The 13616-nt window shown below is 45.4% G+C and overlaps 1 protein-coding gene and 1 non-coding gene across 4 annotated transcripts; both read left to right on the top strand.

The window, feature by feature from the left end:
- The first annotated feature begins 2605 nt into the window (after positions 1 to 2605).
- aar2 (AAR2 splicing factor) lies at positions 2606 to 5340 on the top strand. Of its 3 annotated transcripts, none has more exons than XM_061670249.1 (5): positions 2606 to 2682; positions 2749 to 2855; positions 3120 to 3887; positions 4489 to 4718; positions 4785 to 5340. In XM_061670249.1, the coding sequence occupies exons 3-5, from the start codon at positions 3122 to 3124 to the stop codon at positions 4950 to 4952; spliced, it is 1164 nt and encodes a 387-aa protein (XP_061526233.1). In that variant the 5' UTR covers positions 2606 to 2682; positions 2749 to 2855; positions 3120 to 3121; the 3' UTR covers positions 4953 to 5340. The 3 variants fall into 3 exon arrangements, with proteins under 3 accessions (XP_061526233.1, XP_061526223.1, XP_061526240.1); XM_061670256.1 differs by having other exon boundaries at positions 2646 to 2682; positions 2746 to 2855; XM_061670239.1 differs by having other exon boundaries at positions 2629 to 3008.
- A 3705-nt stretch (positions 5341 to 9045) lies between these two features.
- trnaa-cgc (transfer RNA alanine (anticodon CGC)) lies at positions 9046 to 9117 on the top strand. Its single transcript has one exon. It is a non-coding gene; the product is annotated as a tRNA-Ala (tRNA).
- The last annotated feature ends 4499 nt before the right edge of the window (positions 9118 to 13616 follow it).

Raw genomic sequence — 13616 nt, 5'->3', positions numbered from 1 at the left:
GACTCTTCCGATGGCTTTGCTCGTTTGAGGATCCGGCGGTACAATAAGATATAAATGGTGAGTGAGCATTTAGCTTGGGTTGGAGCCAAACAGGAACCGGTTGTATGGTTAAAACAGTTGTGTTAGTTTATTGCTGGCGCAGTGACATGGCAGAGTTTCTGCACTATACACTTCCCTGACAATGGCAATCAATAACGCGTTATGTCATTACACATAATTTGTTTTGCTATGTATAACATCAGGTCAAATGTAATATCAAAATGTATCCTGGTCTTGACTGCACATGTTTTTTTGTTTGTTTTGTTTTTAAATGTTTACAAAAAGTAATGCACAACAGTGCATTTTTTTTGCAATCATTTCCAGAAATGATTGCAAAAAAGAAAAAACAATCTCACTTTAAGCCCTTCCAAGTCATCCATCCATCAATTTTCTGCACTTATCCTCATCGGTCGTGGGTGGGCCGGAGCCTGTACTGACTTGGGCAAAAGGTACAGTATCTAGTAGGCCAACTGGTCACCAGCCAAAATGTAGGGCACATATTGACTTGCAGACAACATTCACACTCACATTGTAAGGAAAATTCAGTCTTCAATTAACCTAACGTGCATATTTTGGTAATGTGGGAGGAAGCCGGAATACCCAGAGAAAACTTATACATAAGTACATTGGAGTCACTCTCAAGCACAATCATTGAAACAGCCCACCAGGTGTGAGTGCAACATGCCAATTTTTAAAAACTTTCCATGAGGCGGTTATGTTTGAGTCCAATGAATTCTGCCCGGCAACAAGCGACCATCCAACGTTGTTGGCAGTTACTAAACGGTTCAATTTCATTTTGTGTACGAAGTTTTCGAATGAATTACATATGTTCGTTTCCTGTGCTATTCAAATAAAATAAAGTGGTTCGCACATCCGCCTCACAGTTCTGAGGTTGGGGGTTCGAATCTCGCTTGCGGCCTTCCTGTGGAGTCGCATGCTCTCCACGAGCTTGTGGGGGTTTTCTCCTCCGGGTACTCTGGCTTCCTCCCACCTTCCCGAAAAATATATGTTAGATTGTTGTTTGTCCATATGTGCCCTGCAATTGGTTAGCAACCAGTCCAGGGTTTATCCCGTCTCTCGACTGAAGTCATCTGGGTTAAGCTCCACCGGCTCACCCGTGACCCTAAAGATGATAAGTGGGATGCAAAATCAGCTGTTGACGTGCTAGATTGCAGCTGTTCATGAGGTCGAGGTCTTCGAGTGTTCCTATGGATTGCTATTTTCCCTGCACATCCGTCTCTCTCTTGCTGTCTCAAAGTGTCAGACGGCAAAGCTGCTCCAGAGTGTCCTGGCGCTCCTGTTGGCTACCTCTTGTGGAAAACATACATGTAACTATCAAGAAATACTGGCCTCTTACAGTGACATCATCTTTGTGGAGCTACAGAATCTGGTAATCAGGCTCAACGGTCTCAACACGTTTCGTGTCATCAGTCCAAATGTTTGTCTTGCTTTGTTTGTAGACTTTGACAGATTCAAGCGATACATCCAAAGGGAGAGACCCCTGTCCTGGAAAGGTAAAGGGTGGTATACAGTATGTTTTGTATGTAGTAGCCTACCCCATCACCGCAGACAGGGCCAATAGAATTTTGCTTTGTAATTCTACACTTCATTTCTGCTGTCATTCGCATATGAACCAAGTGCGGGGGATCATCACCTTACTTTGTGATTGTTTCAATAGCAAGCTCATCGTATTCTACACTCCATCTTTGTAATGAGCCGGCAGACGCGCTGTCAGAGAGGTGGCAAGCATCCCTCTGGCCTGGAGCGGCCCCTCGAGAACATGGAGCAACTCGTTGTTCTTAACTGCAGTCCAGGTTACCTGGTGAGGTGCCAAGCACTTGGGTTGTTGATTGACGATAAGAATTTATTTTATTACATCACCACAACAAAGCATCAAATCATCATGTAAGAACCAAGAAAGGGTTAACCGGGTTCCCAAAACATCCTTTAGGTTGTAAAATAACAGTGTCGAAAGTTGAATTAAAGCTCTCGTTTTTGTTGAATAATAATGTCTTTCCTCCATTATTTCAGGGCAAAGCAGTTTCTTGTTCAGATGTCAAGAAAATTCAAGGAAAGAAGAGAAATAGGATCAGGTCCATTAAAGCGACCAAAGCGCTGATAACTTGTTGGCAGAAACTCCGGAGTGTCTATATGCACAGCATATCGACAAACTGACGACAATTCTGAAGGATCACATGTCTAATTATTCCCCCCCCCCCCGCCCCCCACTGGATATAATTTTATTTAGTGAATAAATAAATGTACGTACAGTATATTGGCTGTAAAAGCATATTTAAAATGCAATGTCTTAGCTGTAGATATCATTTTTATTCTGAGCATTATTTTTTTGAGCGCCATCATGAATATACTCCGTGTGTAAATTTCTTAAGCTGTCTACTTTTGTAACATCATTTTTGTGAGCAATTATTCCTATTAAATATATTTGCTTTTGGCCAAGAAAATTATCTTAAAAATATATGTCTTTGAAACCTTACTGTCATGTGACAGCGAATGGTTGTTTGTTTCTATGTGGCCTGCGATTGGCTGGCGACCAGTTCGGGGTGTACCCCGCCTTTCGCCCGAAGATAACTGAAATAGGCTCCAGCACGCCTGCGATCCTAGTGAGGATAAGCAGAACGGAAGGTGAATGAATGAATGAATGAATAATCAGCATCACTTATGTTGTCTAAATTTGAGCGTTGTTAGTAGGAACCGTCTTACAAAAACAATTGTTGCTGCCCGGGGTCAAATTACAGCAGGACAAAAACCGTGTTTCCATGTTTCATCCGGAGCGGAAACATCGACGTTTGAGTGAGGTAAATGGGAATTACTATTCAAACATACACTTCTCACGCTAACAGTCTTTTTAGAAATATTACTTCCTTAAATTACATTTTGCTACCAAGTTGTATGTTTGTGCATATTGCTTGTGTCGTGCTAACTGTGTTTGAAAAAGCCCAACAAAAAACGTAAGTATGAACACACTTATTCAAATACTGGACAATTGGGTTGAGTGAGTTTAGCCTTTTTTTTTTTTTTTTTTTTTTTAATACATCACATTCACCGAATTTCGATTCCAGAAATGGCTAGCAGTAGCCGTGTAGACATGGATCCTGATGTTGCTCGGAGGCTGTTTGAGGAGGGGGCCACCCTGGTGCTGCTGGGAGTCCCTCAGGGCACAGAGTTTGGCATTGACTGCAAGAGTTGGCAGGTTGGTCCCCGCTTTCGGGGTGTTAAGATGATCCCCCCGGGGCTGCACTTCGTCAACTACTGCTCTGTCAATCCACCGAGCTGTGGAGGGGAAATTGGCCCCAAGACAGGCCTGTTCCTCAGTCTCAAACCTAGAGACATCCTGTTGGCTAACTGGGACCCCAAAGAAGAGGATCTGGACTTTTCTGCCTCCCAGAATGAGGAGGAAGTGAGCAGAATCAGAGCGAATCTGCAGGATCTGGACCCATACCTCGGACCTTATCCTTATGAGGTGATGAGGAAGTGGGTGTCCCTCACGGACCATCTGAGTGAGGAGTTGGCCAACAGCTTGCAGCCTCTCTCAGGTGTAGTACGCGCCTACAGCGACGTGGTCCCCGAGGTCGAGTTCAGACACACCGAGGACCGGGCCCAGCAGCCCAGGAACGACACAGCCTGCCAAACCATGAGGGAGGGGCTGGACAGGCTCCCCAAGATGAAACACAGGGAGGGGACACAGTTGCGCTTCTCTGTCATCCCGGAGAAGACTTACCCACCTGGCGCCACGCCCGCCCAGATCACACAGTGCAGCCTGGACTTCACCTATGCCCTGGAGTCTGTGCTCGACAAGAACCACCAGCAGAAGCCTCTGAACCTGTTAGGTGAGTGCCTCCGTAGGTCATTATCACACACAACTAGACAATCTAACATAACCTTTTAAAGCCACACACACTCAAAGTCACAGATATTATCGTATAGAGCATTAGGATGGTGACCCTAAGAAAATAATAAAATAAAAAAGACCAATGTGCTTGCTAAAAATGTTTTTTTCTTTGTGTGTGGTTTCGCAGTCACCGGGTCGTAAACCGCAAAGGTTGAATCCAGACAACTTGACTCCTTTTGTTTGTTGGATTAGTCCCCCCCCCCCCCCCCCTGTTTTCCGGAAATGTTCAAAAATAACTTGAGCCATTGTGCTATATCGCTAACGATATCTATTGTCCAATGCAAACAAAGATTTTGATGGGAGTACACCTAATTTGATGACCGCCATTTCTCTTGACAATTCTGTTGTTATTGTCTTTAAATGTGAAATCTCATATTGCCAGCATAATGTTTTGTCCTTGGGCGAATGTCTATGCAAATGAATATTTATTTGTGACCCTCATGAGTACAAGCGGCATAACAAAATGGATGACATAAAGGTACTTTATAAAAAGGTTATCATTTTAATGAATTGAACAAAGAACAAAACTGCTTTCCCAGGTGAGCTGCAATTTGCCTTTGTGATTTTCCTGATGGGAAACGCGTATGAGGGCTTTGAGCACTGGAAGCGCCTTCTGAGCCTGCTGTGTCGAGCGGAGGCGGCCATGCAGAAGCACAAGGAGCTCTACCTGGGGCTCATCGCCGTGCTCTACCACCAGCTGGGAGAAATCCCTCCGGACTTCTTTGTGGACATTGTGTCTCAAAACAACTTCCTCACCTCCACACTGCAGGTCCGGGCTTCCGTGCTGTTTTCTTATCCGAGTTTAGAGAGTGACTTTGAATTTTTTTCCCGGCAGGACTTTTTCCAGTTCGCCAGCGGGCCTGGAGTGGACGCAGCGCTCCGCAAGAGAGCGGAGAAGTTCAAAGCCCACCTGACCAAGAAGTTTTCCTGGGATTTCGACGCAGACATGGATGATTGCGCCCCTGTGGTGGTGGATCTTCCCGAGGGTTTTACTGTGGACTGACTTCACACTTATTGAACGTTCAGCCAAACTTGGTAACCTTATCTTTTTTTCAGGTTACAGCTAAGAAGCACGTAATCGGTCTCATCCTGGTTAGCAACTTTCTGTCTATACATATCTTCAGGTGTGGAATTTTTATAGTGCATATATGTATTCTTTCAAGGACGTTTCCCTTAAAACTGCTAAGAGAAATTAATAATGAATCAATCAATCACTGTCTTTAATAATGTGTAAAGTACTAACTAATGGTTAAAACACATTGGGAATAATGGAAAACGTATGAAAAGATGTCTTAATGTGTTCAGTGATGCAGCTCATAAACTGTACAGGAGTATGATCTGATGGCTGAAGCATCTTTAGATGTAAACCTAAATAAATAAATAAAAAAATGTCAGGAAAAAATGAGTACTTGGTTATTGTTTTATCTAAGCAAATCATTCTTCCTGTTTCATTTTGCCAAAACGTTAAGGAAGTGTATTTTCTCATTTCTAATGTAATTTTTAATTTCTTGTGAACAGGTTGTCATGTCGGACTGTGACAGCAGATGGCGTTGATGGGCTACACATCTATATTGACTTGTCAGTACTGTGCAGACTGCCTTCTTCAGTGCATTTCGAGTACAATAGATAAACTCTTGTGTTGGCCAACTACTTACTACATCAGCAGTGGGGTCCTGGATAGATTTGCTTCATTTTGCCTTGACTCCACAGACTTTATACCTTATGCGAAAAGGAGTAGAATCCAGTTGTACTTATCGGTATTATAATATGATTGTTGATGCAGCTCCAATTGCTCTTACACTGCATCCACCAGGTTTGTGGTGGTGTGTTTTTTATTATAATCTTGGGCTTTGTGATAAAAATGAACCTCTAAAAGACTTTTATTTATGGTCTTGTGTCATCTGTGCGAGTTATTTTCCTCTCGTATGCAACTGAAAGGCGCGACTGGTTTGGATCACATAGTGGAAACAACATGGGAAACGTATAATAAACATTTCCGGGCTCCTTTTTTTTTTCCACTTCTGAGGTTGAAGTCGGATGTTGTCAATGAATACAGTCTCCAGATCGGCCCTATTGAGACATAATTTGCATTTTAGCCTCTATTTCAGTGATGAAATTGTTGTGTACAGTAGGTTAGTCGTCTTCTTATTGGTGGCACGCATGCCCTTCACTCCCACTGAAATAGCTTGCTGTATTTGGATGAGGCCTTGGTCATCCATTTTATTTGGGTACACCTTGGACTGGTCACCAGTTGATTGTAAGCCAGTGGCCACCAAGTTGGCACAAGGGCCTCACCCCTGCGCCCTTTCACCCTCACACTCTCTTCCATGGACAATGCATGTGACTACTTGACTAAGCATTTCAATATTCATTATGAGGCATTTCACCATGGGTGTGTAATAGCAATCAATTATTCATTGGCTGATGGTTTTGAATTAGTCATGCATTGGAAACATTGTTTTTTAATTGCAACCTGATGCAGACACATGGGATTTTTGACGGCAAACCACATGCTGCGCATTATCTCGTCTGCCCGACGTGACGGATAAAATCAAGGAAGGCGCAATGGTTGGGAACGAGCTGATTGGCTGACATAAAAGAAGAGCAGGTAAACCTTTCACAAGATGGTGAAAACGTAAAGACTGGAGCACAGATAGCTCCTCATGCCAAATCAACTTACTGCCTTGATACCGTACCACTTGGCTTATACTATTAGTAGTACCATAGATGTATACAGACATGATTAAGTATAAGGTGTCTGTAGTATACATGGTACTTGCCTGAGTTATACTGAAGACCAGTGTATGTGTATTTGACATATTTGTCGCTTAGATGGAGTAGCTTTTAGTTTAGTCAGACATTTTATTGGCATCTTTGAAGTAGCATCTATTACATACAGTGGACATAAAAAGTCTACACACCCCTGTTCAATTGCCCGATTAACCTCAAATAAAGTTCAGATGTTCGAGTAGGCTTTTCCACGCATTTTTGTTGTCACATCCTGCAGCACAAGCCATGATCCGCAGAGAGCTTCCACAGCATCAGAGGACTGTCCTTGTTCAAAGGTATCCATAAAGGCAGTCATCATCAATTGGAGAAAATACGGAACATCCGTGTCACTGCCGTGAACTGGACGTCTCTCCAAAATTGAAGAAGAAAAACAGTCAAGGAGGCTGCAGAGAGGCCGACAGCAGCATTGGAGGAGCTGCAGGAAATTGTCAGGAAAGGTCTACTGGAACACCTGAACTTTATTTGGGATGAATCAGAGGCACTTTAAACGGTGGCAGTTGTGCCCTGAACACAGTTCCGAACACAGCCACATCTGCAGTTATAGGAGGGTGTGCGCACTTGTGAAAGCACAATATCTCAGTTGTTTATTTTTACTTCACCTTTAGAAAAGATCTGTTTTTTTTTTAAGGTTTGCCGGCTATAGGTTACTTTGATGGTGGAAAAGGTTTTGAAATCATTTATCTTTGTCTCAATTTTTTTATATCATAAAAACATGGCAGCTGCCTCTGTGAGGCAGGCACGTGTAAAAATGTATTTTTTTCTCTCCCCCATTACATGCGAGTGCAGTTTGGTTTGGGGGGGGCTAAAAGCAGAGATGGATGATGTGAAAAATCTCTCCTGGAAATGTCATACACACCAGTTGTGTGTGAACACTACGGTTCTGTTTGAAGGATCTGCTCAAGTGATTAGCGGAGGGAGCTGAAACCGAAGCGGTAGACTTTGGCGGCGCGTCTGCCGCGGTGATCCTGTACAGCAATCTTGCGAACTTACAGTATTTCCCCTACGGACTCATTGACTGAGTGAAAGCAGTTCGGTGGCACGGCGAATACATGCAATGCCATGTTTCACTAGTCTCATAAATATGTCTGCACTCATGAGGTCCATCGTCCGTGAGAGCTTAACTAAACATTGGGCAAGTCCTATTTTCATCAAGCTGGGTTGAGACAAGCCACATGTCCTTTCCTTGCCCCTCATTTCTCCTGGGCCGGAGTCCATCAGATAGCTGTCGCTCTCATCCCCCCCCCCCCACCTGCCCGTCACATGACTGATCGCTGACTTCCATTTTTACTGTTGTCTTTGGCAGCGACAGCCCAAGCGTGAACTCTGGCAGACCTTGTCAAGGCAGACGGGATTCAAATACCCAACCGCCCGAACCCACACACCACCTCTGCTCATTTTTCACCCTGCATCTATTTTTTTTTTTTTAATATTCTGTGTTAGGCGGTTGAGGTTTGGGCTGGGGAAAAAAATCAGCTAAGGTGACCACAAAAATTGGTCGACGCACAATGGTTGCCTCGAGGCAATAAAAAATAATTAAAAAAAGAATATTTGCGTCTCCCGGAACCATGTTTGCCCACTGTCCTTGTTTACCGTCAGGACATTTGTTGCAGTGTTGGAAAAACATTGCCAAAAACGACAGAAGAGCATCTGTAAGTGATTTTTTAAAGACACTGTTAGATGTGTAATGTACATACAACATGATGTACGAGCTGAATGGTAGTTAGTGTTTTTTGACCTAAAATGATAATCGCTAGCATGCTAATGCTAATCGCGATTGCTACCTGTTTAGCATCGGCTACATTTGTTTGTGTCAAATTCTGTATGCAGAATTTATACCATACACTCAGTATCAACAGTTTAAGGATAACGGTCCATTCCTCATAAATGAGAATTAAAAAAAAAAAAAAAAAAAGGATTCGATAGTGACAGCCCAAGTCGAGGTGACATAAGACCTTTCCGAGGAGGAGCCTGCTGACTGGACAACAGACTTAAGACCCTCGAAAATGAGATGGCCCATGTCCTTGAGATACAAATGACCAATATGAAAAAAAAAGTAAGTAAAAACAATGACTGGGGCTCCCATCTTTGCGCTCGTCTAGCTTTTAAATAATTCACACATTCTGATGCATTATTCAGCCATTTCTCCCTCGTACTTGCTGCTTTTGTCTACTGTCGTTTCCCCCCTCTGCAGCATGTTCAAATATGTCAATAAATACCCTTTCCCTGACTATTTTGTCCCACAAATCGTGGTGCGACAGCCTAATTAGTCATCCTAATTTGTTCTATGTTTCACATATGCTGCAAATGGGGATGTAGCTCAGTGGAAGAGTGCATGCTTCGCATGTATGAGGTCCTGGGTTCAATTCCCAGCATCTCCATCTTTTGGTAGCTCGGTGTGAACGTATTGGCCGTCTGATTTCAAATTGGCCAACTAGAAAATAGCCACGGACAGACCGGATTGCGTTTGCTTCCTTCCCTAGTGCAAAGCGTCAAAAACCTTAATTGATTGAGGTTATCGAGGTGCAGTACTTCTACTTTTACATTATTGTGCCATGCGCATGGGATCATATGGATATTGTGCACATGCGCCTTAATGAGACCTGTGTGCCTCTTCCATCTATTAATGAGCAATTCAAAATGAAATATTTTAAAGTTTAAGTGTACTTGTAACACCTTCCACAACTGGTCAGACTTGTACTAGAGCGTACAGAGGCACCTAATGCTTTTTGTATTACTCAAGAAGTCTGGACGTGTTGTCTTTTGCTGGTCTCTTTTTAGAACATACGAACATACATAATTCCTGCATCATGCTTTATTGTGTTTGCATTAGCTCAAAGGACAAGGCCGTTGTGTACCCTAGTCACACATACTGTAGCTAAGATTTATTTGCTGATATCTGCAGCCTTCAAAAGGTTACAGAAAACCCCAGTAAGCTATTCCCACATCTGACTAATTCAACAGTATATCTACTTCTTCCTGTCTCTTGTATACTTTTAGCCCCTCACACACTCCTTTCCGACCGTCTTCCACATCCTCTTCTCTCTTTCCTGGCTCAAGCTGAGTTACGGGACCGTCATCCAAAGTAACAGCAGGAAGTTCGGATTTGATGTTCCGTCTCTTTTCCATCCCGCTACCGCTCCCAAATGGAACAAATGTACCCCAGCGCTCTGGAGTTCATTGTTAATCATGAGCACATCCCATAAGAACATTTATTCTCATCAAGGCGTGTTTATTATATTAGTACAATTCTTTAAATTAGCATTTTGGTTGCTCTTGCTGTCTTGCTGGCCCGAATCCCAGGTTATCCCTGCTTCACCACTGCAGGCAAAACTGCCTAATCGGACGTTCCTGTACATGCGTGACTGTGTGGTACACGTTGTGGCCTTCTTACTCGAACCAGGTGGCCGAGTGTTTGCCTCACAGGAAGTCATTTTTCTTTCGGTTCAACCACAGGGAATAGACAAAGCCCTTAAGATGCACACGGTAAATAGTTTGATGCAAATAAGTGAGAGCAGATGCACTGGAAGATTTTGGAATACCTGACTAATTTGCTGGCGAACGTTTTCATGAAGCTAGAACCAAGGTTTTGGGTACAGGTTCTCATTACAGACAAAGCTGTCTTAAAATAAAGTGCAGTGGAACCTCTGAAGTAAAATGTTCCTGAGGTCAAACAAGAAAACAACTACAATTTGCACCAAGTACGTACCTCTGTCACACAAGCCCTCAAGCTCGGCAACCATCACAGGTCCACTTCTGCATATCTTTGCAAAAAGCCACGTTAAGAAGTGATCATGAAGAAGAACACGTGACGGCATAGTTGCCCAATTTATTTTTTAAGATTTTTTGAAAAAAACCCAACAAAAAAACCCCAACAAATTCAACAAAAAAGAAGAGTCGAGTTGTCTCGATTTGAAATATTGTGACAGTAAGTTAAAAGTGACTTGACATGAAATAAGCAGAGTCACATTGAAGTTATAATGTTTTGGTATTTTTACATTTCACAGTAATTAACATTTTACAGGAGTGAAATGGACCATTTGCACTTGTACATGACGAAACATTTCCTCTTGTTTTGGAAGGTCGACCAGTGCCCTGGAACGGACTGCCATTCGATCGTCATCCACTGGATCAAACAATTTTGGTTGAATTTGGCAACAAGATGGAAATGATATTATGCATACAGACCAGTCAAACTATGGTACTTTCACATTAACATATCGTTTTGAAAGTACCATAGTTTGATTGATTTAATGTGGCCCTAATTTTTTCTTTTTTTTTTTTCTGCAAAAACTGAGAAGTAAATGGTGATTTCTTTACAGTTTCAAATTTTTTGAATTCCTGATTTCGTGGGTTTTATGAGCGGGAAGCCCAAATGATGTAAAAATAAACAAATAAATACAGACCACTCAAATACGAAATATAATTTGCCGTGATTCATTTTTTGAACATGCGCTTTCAGAACACACATTTATTGGTCTGTTTTGCCAGGTGGCATATTAAACCCTGACCCTCCAAGGTGAGCATTGGATAACTTTCTTGAAAGCATCATGTCGAAGATCTTCAGGGAAATTACACTTGATATGAAAGCTCTCTAACAGTCACACGGAGGCCGACATTCAGGACACACAATTTAATTAATTTAATGTTCACATTGAGCCGTCACCTTGTCGTGGTGCAGGGGTTTGTGTGTCCCAGTGATCCTAGGAGCTAAGTTGTCTGGGGCTTTATGCCCCTGGCAGGGTCACCCATGACAAACAGGTCCTAGGTGAGGGACCAGACAAAGCACGGCTCAAAGACCCCTAATGATGACGACAAACAATGGACTTCGTTTTCCCTTGCCCGGACGCGGGTCACCGGGGCCCCCCACTGGAGCCAGGCCTGGTGGTGGGGCTCGAAGGCGAGCGCATGGTGGCCGGGCCTGCACCCATGGGGCCCGGCCGGGCACAGCCCGAAAGGGTAACGTGGGTCCCCCTTCCCATGGGCTCACCACCTGTAGGAGGGGCCATAGGGGTCGGGTGCAGTGTGAGCTGGGCGGTGGCCGAAGGCGGGGACATTGGCGATCCGATCCCCGGCTACAGAAGCTGGCTCTAGGGACGTGGAATGTCACCTCTTTGGCAGGGAAGGAGCCCGAGCTGGTGTGTGAGGTCGAGAAGTTCCGACTAGATATAGTCGGAACCGGCTCGGCACCTGTACGTTGGGGTCCACCACGGTGGACGAGAGGGTAGCCTCCCTCCGCCTTCGGGTGGGGGGGCGGGTCCTGACTGTTGTTTGTGCCTATGCACCAAACAGCAGTTCAGAGTACCCACCCTTTTTGGAGTCCTTGGAGGGGGTGCTGGAGAGCTCTCCCGCTGGGGACTCCATTGTTCTGTTGGGGGACTTCAATGCTCACGTGGGCAATGACAGTGAGACCTGGAAGGGTGTGATTGGGAGGAACGGCCCCCCCGATCAGAACCCGAGCGGTGTTCTGTTATTGGACTTCTGTGCTCGTCATGGATTGTCCATAACGAACACCATCTTCAAGCATAAGGGTGTCCACACGTGCACTTGGCACCAGGACACCCTAGGTCGGAGTTCGATGATCGACTTTGTGGTCGTGTCATCGGACTTGCGGCCACATGTCTTGGACACTCGGGTGAAGAGAGGGGCGGAGCTGTCAACTGATCACCACCTGGTGGTGAGATGGCTCCAATGGTGGGGGAAGATGCCGGTCCGACGTGGCAGGCCCAAACGTATTGTGAGGGTCTGCTGGGAACGTCTGGCAGAATCCCCTGTCAGAAGGAGTTTCAACTCCCACCTCCGACAGAACTTTGCTCACGTTCCGGGGGAGGCTGGGGACATCGGGTCCGAGTGGACCATGTTCCACGCCTCCATTGCTGAGGCGGCCGACTGGAGCTGTGGCCGTAAGGTGGTCGGTGCCTGTCGTGGCGGCAATCCCCGAACCCATTGGTGGACACCAACGGTGAGGGATCCCGTCAAGCTGAAGAAGGAGTCCTATTGGGCCTTTTTGGCCTGTGGGACTCCTGAGGCAGCTGATGGGTACCGGCTGGGCAAGCGGAATGCAGCTCTGGTGCTCGCTGAAGCAAAAACTCGGTATGGGAGGAGTTCGGTGAGGCCATGGAGAAAGACTTCCGGACGGCTTTGAGGAAATTCTGGTCCCTCATCCGACGTCTCAGGAGAGGAAAGCAGTGCACCACCAACACTGTGTATAGTGGGGATGGGGCGCTGCTGACCTCGACTCGGGACGTTGTGAGTCGGTGGGGAGAATACTTCGAAGACCTCCTCAATTCCACCGACACGCCTTCCCATGAGGAAGCAGAGTGTGGGTTCTCTGAGGCGGACTCTCCTATCTCTGGGTTTGAGGTCACCGAGGTAGTTAAAAAGCTCATCGGTGGCAGGGCCCCGGGGGTGGATGAGATTCGCCCGGAGTTCCTAAAGGCTCTGGATGTTGTGGGGCTGTCCTGGTTGACACGCCTCTGCAACATCGCGTGGACATCGGGGACAGTGCCTCTGGATTGGCAGACTGGGGTGGTGGTCCCCCTTTTTAAGAAGGGTGACCGGAGGGTGTGTTCCAACTACAGGGGGATCACACTGCTCAGCCTCCCTGGTAAGGTCTATTCAGGGGTGCTGGAGAGGAGGGTCCATCAGGAAGTCGAATCTCAGATTCAGGAGGAGCAGTGTGGTTTTCGTCCTGGCCGTGGAACAGTGGACCAGCTCTACACCCTTGGCAGGGTCCTCGAGGGTGCATGGGAGTTCGCCCAACCAGTCAGTTTTGTGGTCTTGGAGAAGGCGTTCAACCGTGTCCCTTGGGGAGTCCTGTGGAGGTTGCTTCAGGAGTATGGGGTACCGAACCCCCTGATACGGGCTGTTCGGTCCCTGT

The sequence above is a fragment of the Phycodurus eques genome, chromosome 1 (genome assembly GCF_024500275.1).
Source record: "Phycodurus eques isolate BA_2022a chromosome 1, UOR_Pequ_1.1, whole genome shotgun sequence".
In the NCBI taxonomy this organism is placed as follows: Eukaryota; Metazoa; Chordata; class Actinopteri; order Syngnathiformes; family Syngnathidae; genus Phycodurus; species Phycodurus eques.
The sequence above is the reverse complement of the archived record's forward strand: the minus strand, read 5'-3'. Positions and strand labels throughout refer to the sequence as shown.

Bases quoted from the DNA above. Each gene is read 5' to 3' on its own strand.
- aar2 (XM_061670249.1), top strand. From the start codon at position 3,122: ATGGCTAGCAGTAGCCGTGTAGACATGGATCCTGATGTTGCTCGGAGG. The intron at 3,888-4,488 runs GTGAGTGCCTCC...CTGCTTTCCCAG, and splicing joins GAAGCCTCTGAACCTGTTAG to GTGAGCTGCAATTTGCCTTT. The intron at 4,719-4,784 runs GTCCGGGCTTCC...TTTTCCCGGCAG, and splicing joins TCCTCACCTCCACACTGCAG to GACTTTTTCCAGTTCGCCAG.